This window comes from Bombus terrestris, chromosome 11 (genome assembly GCF_910591885.1).
Source record: "Bombus terrestris chromosome 11, iyBomTerr1.2, whole genome shotgun sequence".
In the NCBI taxonomy this organism is placed as follows: Eukaryota; Metazoa; Arthropoda; class Insecta; order Hymenoptera; family Apidae; genus Bombus; species Bombus terrestris.
This window is the reverse complement of record NC_063279.1, coordinates 2,369,192-2,384,277: the sequence shown is the minus strand read 5'-3', so window position 1 is coordinate 2,384,277 and position 15,086 is coordinate 2,369,192. Positions and strand designations below refer to the sequence as shown.

The 15,086-nt window shown below is 27.4% G+C and overlaps 5 protein-coding genes across 14 annotated transcripts; 2 read left to right on the top strand and 3 right to left on the bottom strand.

Moving 5' to 3' along the window:
* Positions 1 to 464: 464 nt before the first annotated feature.
* Positions 465 to 1,063, bottom strand: LOC110119169 (mitochondrial translation release factor in rescue). The gene has a single exon (XM_048410135.1). It carries the CDS (start codon positions 1,061 to 1,063, stop codon positions 545 to 547), a length of 519 nt encoding a protein of 172 aa, XP_048266092.1. The 3' UTR covers positions 465 to 544.
* On the bottom strand, positions 465 to 1,628 carry LOC100643248 (MIEF1 upstream open reading frame protein). Its single transcript, XM_012313226.3, has 2 exons — positions 1,265 to 1,628; positions 465 to 1,158 (listed from the first exon to the last, which is right to left on the bottom strand). Exons 1-2 carry the CDS (start codon positions 1,418 to 1,420, stop codon positions 1,120 to 1,122), a joined length of 195 nt encoding a protein of 64 aa, XP_012168616.1. The 5' UTR covers positions 1,421 to 1,628; the 3' UTR covers positions 465 to 1,119.
* A 166-nt stretch (positions 1,629 to 1,794) lies between these two features.
* LOC100642527 lies at positions 1,795 to 5,971 on the bottom strand. 6 transcript variants are annotated; one of them, XM_012313228.3, is made up of 10 exons: positions 5,888 to 5,971; positions 4,658 to 4,951; positions 3,772 to 4,548; positions 3,456 to 3,696; positions 3,155 to 3,372; positions 2,834 to 3,088; positions 2,569 to 2,717; positions 2,371 to 2,494; positions 2,084 to 2,259; positions 1,795 to 2,022 (listed from the first exon to the last, which is right to left on the bottom strand). In XM_012313228.3, exons 1-10 carry the CDS (start codon positions 5,888 to 5,890, stop codon positions 1,917 to 1,919), a joined length of 2,343 nt encoding a protein of 780 aa, XP_012168618.1. In that variant the 5' UTR covers positions 5,891 to 5,971; the 3' UTR covers positions 1,795 to 1,916. The 6 variants fall into 6 exon arrangements, with proteins under 6 accessions (XP_012168618.1, XP_012168620.1, XP_012168621.1 ...); XM_012313230.3 differs by lacking the exon at positions 5,888 to 5,971 and adding an exon at positions 5,538 to 5,881; XM_012313231.3 differs by lacking the exon at positions 5,888 to 5,971 and adding an exon at positions 5,571 to 5,881.
* Positions 5,972 to 6,224: 253 nt separating this feature from the next.
* On the top strand, positions 6,225 to 8,816 carry LOC100642854. Its single transcript, XM_003398611.4, has 7 exons — positions 6,225 to 6,360; positions 6,746 to 6,957; positions 7,025 to 7,226; positions 7,313 to 7,410; positions 7,507 to 7,643; positions 7,712 to 8,047; positions 8,125 to 8,816. The coding sequence occupies exons 2-7, from the start codon at positions 6,910 to 6,912 to the stop codon at positions 8,468 to 8,470; spliced, it is 1,167 nt and encodes a 388-aa protein (XP_003398659.1). The 5' UTR covers positions 6,225 to 6,360; positions 6,746 to 6,909; the 3' UTR covers positions 8,471 to 8,816.
* Positions 8,817 to 9,368: 552 nt separating this feature from the next.
* LOC100651574 lies at positions 9,369 to 15,052 on the top strand. 5 transcript variants are annotated; one of them, XM_012313234.3, is made up of 13 exons: positions 9,369 to 9,658; positions 10,333 to 10,466; positions 10,539 to 11,173; positions 11,253 to 11,365; positions 11,445 to 13,341; positions 13,409 to 13,539; positions 13,627 to 13,716; positions 13,822 to 13,908; positions 13,992 to 14,158; positions 14,236 to 14,406; positions 14,478 to 14,552; positions 14,634 to 14,740; positions 14,815 to 15,052. In XM_012313234.3, exons 2-13 carry the CDS (start codon positions 10,449 to 10,451, stop codon positions 14,924 to 14,926), a joined length of 3,603 nt encoding a protein of 1,200 aa, XP_012168624.1. In that variant the 5' UTR covers positions 9,369 to 9,658; positions 10,333 to 10,448; the 3' UTR covers positions 14,927 to 15,052. The 5 variants fall into 5 exon arrangements, 4 of the variants coding, with proteins under 4 accessions (XP_012168624.1, XP_048266091.1, XP_048266090.1 ...); XM_048410134.1 differs by lacking the exon at positions 9,369 to 9,658 and adding an exon at positions 9,788 to 10,018; XM_048410133.1 differs by lacking the exon at positions 9,369 to 9,658 and adding an exon at positions 10,025 to 10,178 and having other exon boundaries at positions 10,295 to 10,466.
* Positions 15,053 to 15,086: the final 34 nt, after the last annotated feature.

The following is a 15,086-nucleotide window of genomic DNA, read 5'->3' as shown; positions in this document are numbered from 1 at the left end:
TGTACATCTAAAAGAAATTATTTTTATTTGTAAAAGCAGGCTTTAGAATGCGCAGTGCTGTAAACAAGCTTCATTATAGCAAACCATAATTTTCTGTCACAAAACGCATCATTGAGTGTAAGATATAATTCTATATATATATATATATATACACACACACACACACATATTTATATATATATTATATATTATATGTTTAATAATATATACATATACATACATATATATGTGTATATATATATATGATGTGTGTGTGTGTATATATATATATTGAATTCCTTTGCGAGAGTATATCTAAATATTTTATTTCAAAGAAAAGTAATGTAAGCCTTTTGCGATTTCAAAAAAGAGATGACTATTAAAGATATGAATTTTCCATTAAAAATGACAACGAGATTCTACATGCTCCTAACCTATCTTGTTTTATATTATACTTCGTTATTGTGTAATATACAAAAATAGTATTGTGTTTGACTTAAATTTTATTAGACAAGATATTATATAATATCTAGAGCAAAAAATTGTTTAAATAATATATTTTCGATTATTTTAAGTTCTCGCGTTCTATAAACGCATCCTTCAAATCTGTGAGTTTTTTCTTCTTTTGTTTCTTTTTAATGGAATCTTTTTTCATTAATTGCTCCTTTTGGCTTTCCAGAGAATCCTGACCATTCACTAAATTGTCTAATTTTGTTAACAGTATCTCTCTAGCAATTTTTCTATTTTGTTCTAAACTTCTAGTTTGATGACATTTTATAACTAATCCTGTAGGTTTGTGTTTTAAAATTACTGCATTATTCGTCTTGTTGGTTGCCTGGCCGCCAGGTCCAGATCCTCTAACATGTTGTTCTTGTAAATCATTTTCTTCTAGACTGGGTACTTTTGAATAATCCAAGAAGCGATTGTATGATTTATATCGAATTTGTTTCTGGCTAGTTAATAGATTACCCCAAATGTTCTTGACTTCACAACATAAAGATCCGTACATTTTTTTAACAATCAATGACGATATATGAGTATCATAAGAGTGATTATTATGTGCTCTATTTAATAGCTTCAGCATTGCTGTAAACAATATATGATTATGTTTGTCTAATTTCACTATAGAGAACTATAGATTTACAATACTCGCTGATTTTGTAGAAGTTTTTGTCCTTTCTGAAAAAAATAACCTTTACGTTAAGTAATGTATATTGTTTTACTTTATTTAAACGCATTTGCAACTGGAAGTTTATAACAAAAATTATATTTTATGATTACTTACTTGCAATTGAAAGTCAATCTCTATTTGATCAATTAAATGCTTATTTTGTTTAAAATTTTTACGAATTCTGTATCGGAAATATTCTTTGTCTGTATACTTCAAATTGTCACCATAGCGCAATAAATCTTTATATAATTTTAAAATTGTTTGTCTCATTTTATACTTTTATTTTGAAATTACAATTTTTCTGAGGTTCGTTAAACTATTAAATTATTAGATTACTGATCATTAGAACTACGAATCGTCCTAACCTCCCAATGTTAGCGTTGCGTATTACTACTAAGGGGTAAATCATCCGATAATGTTTTTTCTAATATTTTAACATATATATGTATAAACACGCCCAAATAATCACAGTTGCAATTTTTCAGTTACAAAAAGAAAATATATGATTAATTCTTTTGATTACATTTAACTTTATCATTAATGTTATTACTATTACTAATTTATTAATAATTTTATTAAAATGTTTTGATACCAATTTTATTTTTACAAATAGAATTAACATAAAAAAATAAATAAATTACACGTTAGTATACAAAGTAATAATTTATTTAAAAAGTTGTACTTTTGAATAAAAAACATTTGAAAAATTATTTGGTTTGTAAATATGATTTCCTATATTAATCCCATATAAACGAACGTTGCGCTGTTATAATTCTTGAAATTCCATTTCAAACAGTTTTTTAATTACATCATTCATTTGTAACTCTTCTGTTATTTCAATTATTAATTCCTCTATCAATTTATCAGATATCCTGTTTAAAAATATTTTTATCATTTAAAATTTGTAAGAAATATATAGGATAGTATACTCACCATGCCACGATATCCCATGGTTTATTTTGTGTATTGCTAGAATACATTGGCCTTGATTGACACAATTTTTTATATTCACATCTGTATGTTAGAAATAGTAATTCAGTTTCTTCTGAAATAGCAAGCTGCACTCCATTTTTGATATTTGAATTAGTAACTTTTCCATTATGAATAATCTAAAGATTTTGTTAAAAAAACATATATAATTTCTATCTATTCTAATTAGATTAGAATAATTCTAATTAGATCTATCTATTCTAATTAGATTAGAATATTATGTCACATACTTTTAGTGCTGTTTCATAATCTACTTGACACGAAGCATCACAATGTGTCATTTTAGGAACTTTGCCCATAGAAGATATACAAATTAATTGTACATTTTCATTGTGTCTTTTAATATCAGATAAGCTGTCGCAATTCATAAAATATTCAATTTTATTGTGCTTAATGAAGATGTATTTTTATTACTGTATTCTATTTACCCATTAAGATTACAATGTGATTGTTCATAACTGGTTTTTGTTAAAAAGGCTTTAGTATCACAATCTTTAGGTGACTGATATTTTTGTAAAAATTCTCTTAATGTTTCCATAGACGTTTCCGAAACAGGTTGCATCTCCAATTCATTTTTCTATAATATAATTCACAATAGTAAATATTAAATAATATATTAATTTTCATTATATATATACATATATGTATATATATATGTATATATAATACAAAATAAACTGCAATGAGTGTTACCTTTTTTGATACAAGAGCCACTAAGTCGTTTATTACAGGAGCTAGTGCAACCAAATGCTCCTTGGGAATTGTAGTTACTTTTTTAATTAAATCATCCTCCTCGTTAGTAAAATTGTTTGCTTCAATATTTACTCCTTTGCTTTTCATATTTTTCGCCTCCCGCATTTCTGTAGATGTCTTTTTACGTATTGCGACCGATTGTTGTCCACTATTTGTTTCAGGTTTACGTTTAGTTCGAATTTCTATATTACTGTCCTATTTTATAAAACCCAATATTTTGTTAAATCCTCCTTAAGATATTTTATTTTTAATATAACTTACATTTTCAGAATCTATAGTTAATCCATCCATCACAGTTCGAATGTCATCTTCTTTAGAATTATTTATATTTTTCATGGAATCAATCTGGACAACGTCCCTCGAAGATGTCGTACGCGTTATAGGGCTAGGATATAGTAGTTCCGGTAACGTATAATCCTGAGTGTACAAATTTCCGATTTCCTTAGTATTATTCTCATTTTCTTTCTGATAAGTATAGCCTGCAAAATATATACTTAAAGTTATAACATATCTAGAATAATATGTATCAAGTAATATAAAACCTGAAATAATTTTCGTATACTTTTTCTTCTTATATCGTTTCTTCTCTTTAGATTACCCTTAGACATTTTAACATCCATGCTGTACATACTTAACCGATTAGATAGATTCTTGCGATTGTAACGTCCTTTGTTAGGTAAAAATATTGGTGCAGTAGTGATTACAGATTGTACATTCTTATGACTTGTGCATCCATATCTACTTTCTAAATTTAACTTTAATTTAGATAAAATAGCATCACATTTATTTTGAAGATTCTTCCCCTGCAGAAGAATACATTTTTAATAGATTTTATAATTTATAAATATCAATAATAAAATTTTCTATTCAAGCATTACCAACGGTATAATTGTAGTATCTCCTGAACAGAAATAGTAAGTAGAAATCTCAACTTTATCACAAATATTTATCAGATTGTAGACAACCTGTAACACATCTTGAAGCTTTGTAGAATGACCTTCAAGAATAGAGTTTGGAATATGTTTATAATAAGCAGTTAGAGCTTGTATTAATAATTGATGAGCAGCAACCAGCTTTTGTTTTATCATATCTTGATGAAATACAATATTCTTATATTGTTTTAATCCTAGTCTGGGAGACATAGCTCTGATATGTCTTTGAATGCTTGTAACAAGTCTGTTAAGATTGTACAGATAATTTCTTGAAAATCTTATAGAAAATTCTAGTGTTTGCTGTTGTCTTCTTTTCAAATCACTATCACCATCTGGTAAAGGAATTCTGCATAATCTAAATGATATTTCATCTAGTAGTTCAGCAATTTTCTTTTGCATCGATAATAGTTTCTGTATGGTAAATGGATCTGGTTGTATATAAACAATATCATCTTTGTTATTACTTGAATCTGTATCAGAATTATTCTCAAAATGGTTGGTTGCACGAAGAAGTTGGTTTGTATAACATTTTTTCTCTGTGATAGAAGAATCTGACAAAGACTTTTTAGCCTTAGATTTAAAAACTGTTTTCTGTCCTTCAGATTCACTATATATATAAATATTACTGCCTCGAGAAGTTGGAACTGAAACATTAGTTTTACATGTACCCCTATTCTTTGTTATCATTTTCTCCTTTGAATAATTGTTCTTGGTGCTGTTTACCTAACATAGATGAATTAATGAAAATTTGATATAAGTTAGAACAATATAGTGAATTAACACATTATAGTACACATCATATAGATCAAAATAAAAGCTTCAAAACACTTACTTTTGTATAAATCTCTTCTTTTTTAATATTAGATTTAGGATTTCGAATTCCTTTACTTCGTTCAGGAAGGGCATCTTTTTCAAGTCTTTTAAGTTCTCTATCTACAGTTTGCATATTTTCTTGCAACAGGTCTTTCATATTTTGTATAGAATAGTCGACATCTTTTTTGTCAAACCTCAAACTATTTAACTCCTGTTCTTTAACGAATGAAGCCCATATACGTTCCTCATCCTCTTTGCGCCTATGTCTCTGTACATTTCTTACTATGTGTTTAAAATGACTTTCAGGTATATACTATAATAAAAGATATTATTTTATATTAATGGTTTTTGCCATTTTAATTATTATATGTATTTAAATATGCTTGCATGTTTGTATATATGTATATATATACATGTACATTTGTTTACATATACAAATACCTTAAAGCTATAATCTTCAGTTACTTCTAAAGAAAGAAAATGTTCTCTATCTTTGTTACTTATTTCATTGGTTGGTCTATTTTCTACCATAAAAGACATTTTTTCTAGGATGAATTAAAATTTTGCAGAGGCGACAATCAAATCTTTTTGTTTACGCAACAGTATGGCAAAAAATATCTCAAAGGATGTGTGAACTCGAGAAAAATGGGTGTAATCCTATTTGTTTCGAATAGTAATATAGAAGAAAGTTAAAAAATTGTCTTCTATTCGGTTTTTGAACAGGAGTTAAATTAGCATCTTAACCTCGATCTTTTGACAACATACCAAAAATACTTCAGAGTATTCTTTTACATCGAAATTAAGCCTCTATTGAATGTTATATATTATATGTATGTATGTACATATATACATATGTATGCATAGATGTTTAAAAATTAAAAACACATGTTCATAAATACATGTCTATTTTAGTTGATATAAATAATTTTTACTTATATTTGAAATGAAACACAATTTAGATTGTAATATCTCAATGTCAATTTCTTTAATACATCAGAAAATATTATATCAATACAAAAATTCTTTTGCTTTGTTAGAAATTACAATCAACTAAGTGCAGAAAACTACAGGAAACTTTACAATAGAAATATTTTGACAAATGATTCTTAATACGATTATGCATTAAAAATTAAACAATTTTCTTTTAGTTGGACAAATTTTTAATCCATGAAGATTTACAGAATACAAATATAAATAAATAAGTCAAAATAGTATTGATAAAAGTTTGGGTGCGGTTAAGGCGTGCTACCATTTGTTAAGTATCATTGGATCAATACTCATGCGCGCAAGGATATAGAAAATACAAGTGTCGTGGTTGTAAACGAGTTTTGTCCTGCGTATCTGAATAGTCTACCTGACGATCTATACCTTTGCGCGCTTGCTTTTCAAATTATTCAAGTAATCAGCATTACGATCAACCTTTATTATTCTTCTGTTATGATATCATTAATACATTTCTATACGTGCTCCCAAGAATTTCAAATCTCCTTGTCTAAATATATTTAATCAACTATTTCTTAGAAACGACTAAATTTCTCTTAACAGTTTATTGTAAGTGACCGCAAAATTGTTGCTAAACCGTTAACCAATCCTTAGTTAGTTCGACGTGACGTCAGGAAATTCAGGCGCAGAATCACAATCCACCAGGCTCCCGATTACTTGCATGTTGTCGATTTTTCGCCTTTTATTACGCAAAACGTCTGGAAATTTAAATCTGATTTGGTAATGTATAAGAAGACAATTCCTTCATTCTTTCCGCAGATTTAATTTATTTTTATTTCTTTTTATTTTTTGTGCTTGTCACATATCATTTTGTAATACTAATATTTTTACAATGATGTTAAAATATGCCGAATAACAATTTAATATTATGAAATGATCTTAATGGTAACGAAAAACGACATGTTACTTTTCTGTTAAGAAACAAAACGATATTGCTGTATTTGCATTTTAAAACATATTAAATTTTCAAATTAATAATCATTTAAACATTTTAAACGGTGTATTTCATTATATGAATATTTCGTATTTCAATGTTTCTTCTATTTTTTATATCAGATGATGTTTTATTTGAATTGTTTCAAATTATAGTGTAATATTTTTTCAGATTTCCAAAACATGATATACATCTAAGGAAAGCTTTTTCTAAATAAAAAAGTAATTTATATCTCTGTGATTTCTGTTTGTGTGTGTGTGCAAAAAATTTTATATGTCATTGAATTTGCAAATATTTATGTCTTTACATCTCAAGTGAACATAAATTTTTTCAAAATGGCATCTACAGTATTAGTTAAATTATCAACTGTACCATTTCCTCAAGTAAGTATCAGTTATATTTTATTTAAAATATAAATATTCATCTAAATAATACACATATTACTTTTAGGGAAAGAAATCATCATCAGAGAGAGATATAGTAACATTAACAGATAGGAATGAAGGGTTGAATCAAAGTATAAGACATCAAACTATAAATATTGATAGAATAGCTCAACTGGAACAAAATATGAAATTTTTACAAGAACAACATCAAGCAACTTTGGTAGCTTTACACCAAGAAGTAGAATCATTACGTCAAAAAAATAGAGGTAAGCAGTAAATCACAACATTCTTTATCAATATGTTTGTTTCTCCATAAATAAATAAATCTCTAATACTTCGTAATTATGTGTAGATTTACAGTTTCAATTAGTATTCTCAAAAGGATCTACTTATGTACCTAGTAGTCCTTCTTCTCCTGAAGATAATGGAAGTGGGTTTGTGAAACCAAAGGTATGCTTTACAGTCTTAATGTGTTTCATATAGATGTATGTGCGTATACGCTCATGTGTGATACCAGGAACTTTAATTAGAAATTCTCTTTTACAGGGTAGCCCAGTATGTGTGAATGTTACACCATTACAAGTGGAACTTTTGGAGAAAGATTTACAAGATACCAAAATATCTTTACAAGTACTTAGAACAGAAAATCAGTATTTTTCTGAAATTATTGAAGAGCAGAAAAAGTTAGTAGTTGCAATAATTATTGGAAGTACATAATTATAAATTATAAAAATAACTTTGTTCATTGCAGAAAATTGAGTTCAATAGAAGAACAAAAGATAAATAAGAAGTCAATGATAGATGTAGGAATCCAAGTAGGACTTCATTCCCCTCGAGCACATTTAATTGCATGCTTTGAAGGCACAGAAGCGGCGATAAAACGATTACGCAAGCAAAATGAGGAACAGAGAGAACAGATCGCAACATTGAAAGCAACATCTCCAAATATGAATGGTAATAAAGGAGCTCGATCGCGTGACAGTAATAATAGTCATCATAGTCGCGGGTCACCTACGAGCACTATACAAGAACAAACTCCTCATATATTTCCACCATTACAGAGCTACTGGCATCACAAGTCATTTAGGTAATGAGGACTTAAAATGTTTATTACTATTACAGCATATATATATTTTACAGTTTATTTATAATACCACATTGCAGGAACGGAAGAAATCGACACAATAAATCGGACCATCAGACGGAAATGGATTCGACTATGTTACCACAACTCCAAAATGGCAATATAAAATTAGATACGATGATGTTTGAATCTCTATGTTATCGATCTCGTGGTCATCGTAATTATTATCGCGATGAAAGCAATCGAAAATATAGAGGAAACATTTCACAAAAAGATCGTAGAGATAGTGAACATAATCACCATCATCACCATCATCATCATCGACGAGATTACAAAGATAGGAGTTCTAAAAGTCATCAAAAAGAATTTCCAGATTCAGCAGAAGGATCTAGCGAAGCTGATAATTCTGCGGGTGGTAAATCATAAAACAAAAGTAGTCTGTTAATATACTAGTTATGTAGCAGACTTCCTATTCTCTACCTATATACCAACAATTACGAAAGACTCCAACAACGGTATATTTGTTAATAAAAGAACAATCTACGTTTTCTTATATCTGCTTTAATAAGATAGTATTAGTTATATGCATACAGCTTGGAGTAGGATAGTCGTAATATCAAATTAAAATTACGCAATCTTTAATGTAAAAATCTAGTCAAATTTTACTCATTATAGATTACTAATATAAAAACAAAATATTCGTGCTTAATGGATACAAAAGTATTAGCTTGTATGATTATTTCTGCTGTTACAAAATAAATAGAAAAATATATGACTGTACCATTTTTAATCAGGGAAGTGACAGTATATTTCTCTCCGACAGAAAATATGATCACAATGATGATTAGAAAGAATATGAAAATGAATAATAATAATAATTACAATAATAGTAATAGTAATAATACAAATAACAATAAAAATGATACAATCGATATTTGTGCAATGCTATGTTCTCAAGCTTTGAATGATAAAACCTTACACTTAATGTACACGTATGATATTTCAGTATTATGTATACATATAATTTTCTTTTATAATATTATTTATATAAAATTAAGACTTAATATGTAATTGAATGATTCAGTGATTATTTTTTGTTATATTTTTTAAATAATTTGACATAACATTTAATATACAATACGTTTAATAAAATGCAAGTGATGTAAACAAGAAAACTGTCCTGTAATGTTTATTTATTTAGTAAGATTGTAAAAAAATAATTAAATGTCAGTTTTCGTTTTATTTATTCTCTCCTTCATTTGGAACCTCTTTTTGTATTTTTCATTAAATTTTAATAAGAATAATTAATATTATTAAACATATAAAAGAAATATTTTAAAAGATACAAAGATATCTATATATATATATACTAAAGATGTAAAAATTAATCAGTTATTAGCTGTTGTCATAATAGAGAATTATTATTTAAGACAACGGTACTTATAATTGCCGCGCAATAGCTCTTCGTATTAGAATCTACCAGGTATGGCAATTGTTATGGTTATGACTTGATATTGGATAGTTAAACAAGCTAATCGAGATGTAAATTGTATGGACGATAGTTACTGTTTAATTATGCAAGACTATATAATTTAAAATAAAATCTAATAAAAGGTATAATAACACATCTATATAAAGATTTATTTCTATAAACGTAATTATTATTAAATTTTAAATCTTTCTGTATCAATTGAAATGATACATTTTAAAAAAAATGTATTTAGTTATTCTCGTTAATAGTATCCTGACTATTGAAACAAATATAATACAAAATATTAAAAAATTTTTTTATTTTTCATACTATATAATGTATAAAGATGCAAATGAATTAAATGTTGGTCGTAGCAGAAATGGTCGTCTCTGGAAGAATTCATCTCTGGTCGTACCATGGTTATATAGCTGTATTATATTATATGTATTATATTATATGTATTTGAGAACCACTGAGAAATGAAAACGGTTGTGTTGTTCGTTGTGAGTTATGCATTATATTTGAATTGGTAGAAAATCTTGAAATTACGCGCGAATGTTGGTTGGTTTAGATATAACAAAAAAAAAAAAAAAGGAAACATAATAATAATAAAATAAAATAAAATAAAGAATTAGATAGATTTGATATCTTAGAATTTAAACAGTAGGTGTATCATTTTAATTTGTATCTCTCGATATTTATTAGTTGATTACAATGTTAAGACATCTGAGATAAACATCAATTGAAATCCTTATGCTAAATACTTAATAAATATATAGGAACTATATTGTAACTACATTGTGTTTGTGTATGCCAGATTGGTATGAAAGTGTAAGATGACAAAATTTTAAAGAACAGAAGAAGAATTAACTAAAAACAATAAACTTTAAATATATACATATGTATATGTGAATAACTAATTGAAATTTTTAAATGACACACATGACTGAGGTACGTATATTCTAAGTATTGTAATGATAATTACATCTTTTATAAATTTAAAATTTGCTTGTATTGCTATAGGTAAACTTTGCTGATTTTCAAATGGAAGAAAGATACAAAAAATTAGAACGAACTTTAAAATTAGCTTCACTTAGACAGGAAAACAGAACTAAAGATGTATCATGGCCATTACTTACATCCCCTAGTATTTCAAGCATTAACGCAGATCCATTGGACTCTACTACTAATATTCCATCTTTACAAGTTTCCAAAATTGATAATGAAGTTGTTTCTTCAAGCAATAATTTGAGGAATATACTGTTGAAAAAGAAAGGCATTAATAGTAATCACAAAATGATTGCTACATCTAGCGTTAAGAAGTTTCGAGAAGAAAATGACTATTTAAAAGATCATCTTATGATGCCACCACCCAACTTTAATGATTATTTTTGTATCAAAAAAAAATCAAACAAAACATTTCCAAATGTAAAATCTTTACCACAAATTAGAAGTAATTCCTCTGATATTGACATTGAATCACCTAAAAAAAAAGGAAATCACAGATTTTCTAGTAACGATGGAAGCTATATTGACAGCTTTATTCCCTTACAAATTAGTTGTGATAATTTTGAAAATAAGAATGTTAGAATGTTTACAAAATGGAAAGTTATATTAAATGACCAAAATCAGTTGGTTATTAAAGGAAAAATTGAGTGGTAAGATATGCAATATATACTGAGAGTTTTAATTTATTTGCTTTCTAATATTTATTTACTATCGATTTTATTATGTTAGTGGGAAGATTGCTCAGAGTAAGCCTATTGTAAGAAGATTAACGAGTACTAAAATAGTATCCGTTTTTAAACATTTGTATCACTTGCAAGGAAATATTGTTGATGATGAGTATGGTAAATATCTTATAGTATTTATGTATGTATGCACATGTTTATGTTTTGTATATATTGTATATTATTTCTTTATATTTAGAATTACCAGATTATGTTCGAGGTAAATTTTATAGTGGATTTCCTGATGATTGGGAAAATGTTTATGAAATTTGGAGAACATTTGTACAGCAAGGATATAGTGCAACTTTTCGTTGGCCTACTCCCATTACAGACAGTGATGATGATTTAAGAAGTGAAATAACAGATATCACATTTGTCAATTCAAAAAGCCCTAAGAATAAAAGATCAAATTTGAAGCCTTTTGAAGAATTCTATGCATCTGAAGCATCAGTTAATCTTGATTGTACATATAATATTTTGCAAACAAAGGAAAAACAAAATCTCAATTCACATAGCCGTCAAAAAAGTGACTCATTCACACAAACATGTTTATCTGACACAATTAAGAACTCACCTTACAGAGAAGTCAGCATTCAATCTTTAAAAAATCAATATGGTAATGATAAAGAAAATATAAATTTGAATTGTACTAAAACTACAGTAAACAGTTTGAAGGATAAATTGAATGTTATTGTAAACAACTTAACAGATAAAAATTGTGATGAAGAATGTGTGAGTAAAATTATTGAGATATTTGATTGCTTAAATTATGTTGTATCATACGGGACAGTTAAAGATGATGGATCTAATATTGAAAATTCAAAATTAAAAGGAGATAAACATATAGTGGAAGAACAATATAATGGGATAAATGACAAGTCTCAAAATTGGGTAGAATCTGAATCAATTTCACTGCAACGTTCTGTAAATAGTAAAGTTGCAAATTATAACAATTCATCACAAAGAAAGAGAACTTTTGCGGAAATGAGTAAAAATAATAATATCAGTACTTCTGATAGTGAAAATGAAATTTATGTAGGGGTTCCAAGGATACCGATAAATCGAATAATACGACAGAAAGACATATTACTGAAGCCCTGTAAACGTAGAATACGAAAAAAAGCAATGTACCAAAAACATGATGCTATAGAAAAACAACATATTTCAAACGCACCATCAATTATGTCAGATAACAATAATGGAAGCTATATAAAAACAATAAGATCCGAAAAAGTAAATGTTACAAATTTTAATGATTCTAGTATCAGTATTATAGAAGACGAGAGGGCTCATTTAAAAGCAAAGGAATGTATAAGTTCAAATATTCAAAATAATGTAGATAAATATGTGAAATCTGATATCATGGAAAGCGAACAATGGGGAAAACCAAATGATTTTACGAAAATCGAAGATACACACGAAATCCAGAAACATTCTGTACAACAAAATTCAACAGTTATTAATAAACCTATCAACTATTTGCACTATTCTAATAAAAATACAACAGACAATGATCCTGAGTTTACTGTGGCTAAAAAATGCAATAATACAATGACGCAAACGAATTCTTACTTAGAGGGTAACAGACATAAGAACGATCAATATCAAAATCATTCATCCTGTCAACAATATGAGGAATTATTATTACATTCAAAAAATACCATGACTGAAATGACGAAACCTGTTGTAATTAGCTCAGTTCCTATTGATATAGAAATTAGAAATACACAATTACATTTCTTACAAGATCCAAAGGTAAATGTAATTGAGGACGAAAATAAGGCCATTAAAGATGCAAATGAAAAAGTTAAAAATAGAAATTTGATAAAGAAAAAGTCTCCTATGAAATCTAATGCTATTTCAAAAACGAACTCAAATTTATTATCTGATAGTACGCAATATTCTGAAGAATGCAGTAACATTCAATCGAGTAATGTCGATCCTATTATTTTGAAAAAGTCATTACAGGATAATTTAAAATTTTCTAGACATAATAAATTTATGAGTAATTGTAAACCGAAATTATTATCTGCTTGGACACCGAAAATTTTATCCAAATCAGGATTACATTTAATTTTTGAGGGAAAATTATTAAAGTAAGTAATTAAATTGTATAACGTGCATTATTAATTTTGTATAAAACATATCATTATATTTATATAGCGAAGTTGGCCACATCATACATAGGAAGTTTAAAACGGATATAATATTTCGTCGAGTATCACAAAAATTGGTCGAAACAATTCATCATGAATTTTATCAATTAATTGGTGACTTAAATGATACGAAACATGGTTAGAACTTGAAATATAATATTTAATAACATTAAAATATTTGTAATTATATTTTATATATTAACGATATTATTCTATTTCATGTAGTTGTACCTAAAGAGTTGGTGAACCAATGTCGTTATGGTTGCCCTACCAATATAGAACAGTTTTGTGAAATATGGAAATCATTAGAAAATGGTAAGCTCGTGATAAATAATAATAGCAACTAACAGTAAGTAATAAATGATATTGGAAGTATGTATCTATTTCAAATTCTAAATAGAGAAATTGTTTGTGTTTAAGTTGATATTACCGATCCGGTACACATTATAAATGTTGGTATGAGTTCAAAAGGTAGAAGAATAATACCTCCATTAAGTTATTGGAGAGGTAAGAAATAAAGATTTATTTTTTCTTATCTATAAAATGATACATACATGACATGATTATTTTTGAGCCTTTACCGTTTTCAGGAGAACGCGTTGTTCTAAAAGACAACAATCCAGTATATAATCCTGGTACTTCTCAAAACTCTCTAATAATTTCTCCTCATAAGTCTTCTGCTAAAAATAACGACGTAAAAAGGAGGAAAAACAGAAGTGATAGCAGCAAAAAAAGCCATTTAGACTTATTGGCACAGGTAACAACTATAATTAATTAATGTAATCGTTATAATGTGCTGAACTTTACAAGAAAGTGCTAAATTTATTATCGTAGAATGTACCTACAATTTCCCCAGAGAAATTGGTTAAACCCACTAAAAATGATACAAAATTAGTCGGACACAACAGACCTACAAGGATTGTAACAAGAAGTAAGAGAAAAGCTTTGCAAGAAGTGTCAGAATCAAGCGTTTCCAGTGATGATAAAAATATTTCCGCATATGAGGTAATATCACTTATTTACTTCTTTGTCTTTCTCTTTCTATAGGTTTTTCATCTTTTTCTTTACTTTAGTAGAATCAGAAAATGACATTTAATTCCGGAAATATAATAAGTAAAGACGATATAGAATCCATAAATGTTGAAAATTTGGTAAGTGATTCTTCAATGACATCTATATTTATCATGACATTTTATAGAATTTCCAAGTATGTAATTACATTATTTTCGTAGCATGAATCTCGCATAAATCTTGTTACAACGAAACCGACAAAAATAAGATCAAACGCGAGAAAAGATATCGAACCGAATACGTCACTTAGTACCCTTCCTAAACAAATGTAAGGTACTTACAATTATAATATCAATTTTATGATCTTGCATTCAATAGTATTGATACCGTATATTTATTCAGTCTTGGAAATCAACCATCAGCTGGGAAATATCGTGATGTAGTATATACGTATTATCAAGATGTTGCAGGTAAAAACGACATATTATCAGATGATCAAGTCTCTCATGTATAAAGCAATACGACGTTGAAAAAATTTTATTTATATGCACATTTTACAGTTATGACTAATATAGTGTAAATGTTTTGTTACATTTTTAAATAAAAAAACAGATATATGTCTATTGTTCGTTTGCTGATATATGTTGTTTATTTTTGTTTCAATTGGGAAAGGA

What these genes read in the sequence shown, in the direction of transcription:
- LOC110119169 (XM_048410135.1), bottom strand. Translation starts at nt 1,063, where the DNA reads ATGCTGAAGCTATTAAATAGAGCACATAATAATCACTCTTATGATACT.
- LOC100643248 (XM_012313226.3), bottom strand. Translation starts at nt 1,420, where the DNA reads ATGAGACAAACAATTTTAAAATTATATAAAGATTTATTGCGCTATGGT. An exon ending in AGATTGACTTTCAATTGCAA is followed by an intron (nt 1,159 to 1,264) that starts GTAAGTAATCAT and finishes TATTTTTTTCAG; the next exon opens with AAAGGACAAAAACTTCTACA.
- LOC100642527 (XM_003398608.4), bottom strand. Translation starts at nt 5,178, where the DNA reads ATGTCTTTTATGGTAGAAAATAGACCAACCAATGAAATAAGTAACAAA. An exon ending in AAGAAGAGATTTATACAAAA is followed by an intron (nt 4,549 to 4,657) that starts GTAAGTGTTTTG and finishes CATCTATGTTAG; the next exon opens with GTAAACAGCACCAAGAACAA. An exon ending in TGGCTCTTGTATCAAAAAAG is followed by an intron (nt 2,718 to 2,833) that starts GTAACACTCATT and finishes ATTATATTATAG; the next exon opens with AAAAATGAATTGGAGATGCA.
- LOC100642854 (XM_003398611.4), top strand. Translation starts at nt 6,910, where the DNA reads ATGGCATCTACAGTATTAGTTAAATTATCAACTGTACCATTTCCTCAA. An exon ending in ATTATTGAAGAGCAGAAAAA is followed by an intron (nt 7,644 to 7,711) that starts GTTAGTAGTTGC and finishes TGTTCATTGCAG; the next exon opens with AAAATTGAGTTCAATAGAAG. An exon ending in TGGCATCACAAGTCATTTAG is followed by an intron (nt 8,048 to 8,124) that starts GTAATGAGGACT and finishes ACCACATTGCAG; the next exon opens with GAACGGAAGAAATCGACACA.
- LOC100651574 (XM_012313234.3), top strand. An exon ending in TTTGAGGGAAAATTATTAAA is followed by an intron (nt 13,342 to 13,408) that starts GTAAGTAATTAA and finishes ATATTTATATAG; the next exon opens with CGAAGTTGGCCACATCATAC. An exon ending in TCCATTAAGTTATTGGAGAG is followed by an intron (nt 13,909 to 13,991) that starts GTAAGAAATAAA and finishes TACCGTTTTCAG; the next exon opens with GAGAACGCGTTGTTCTAAAA.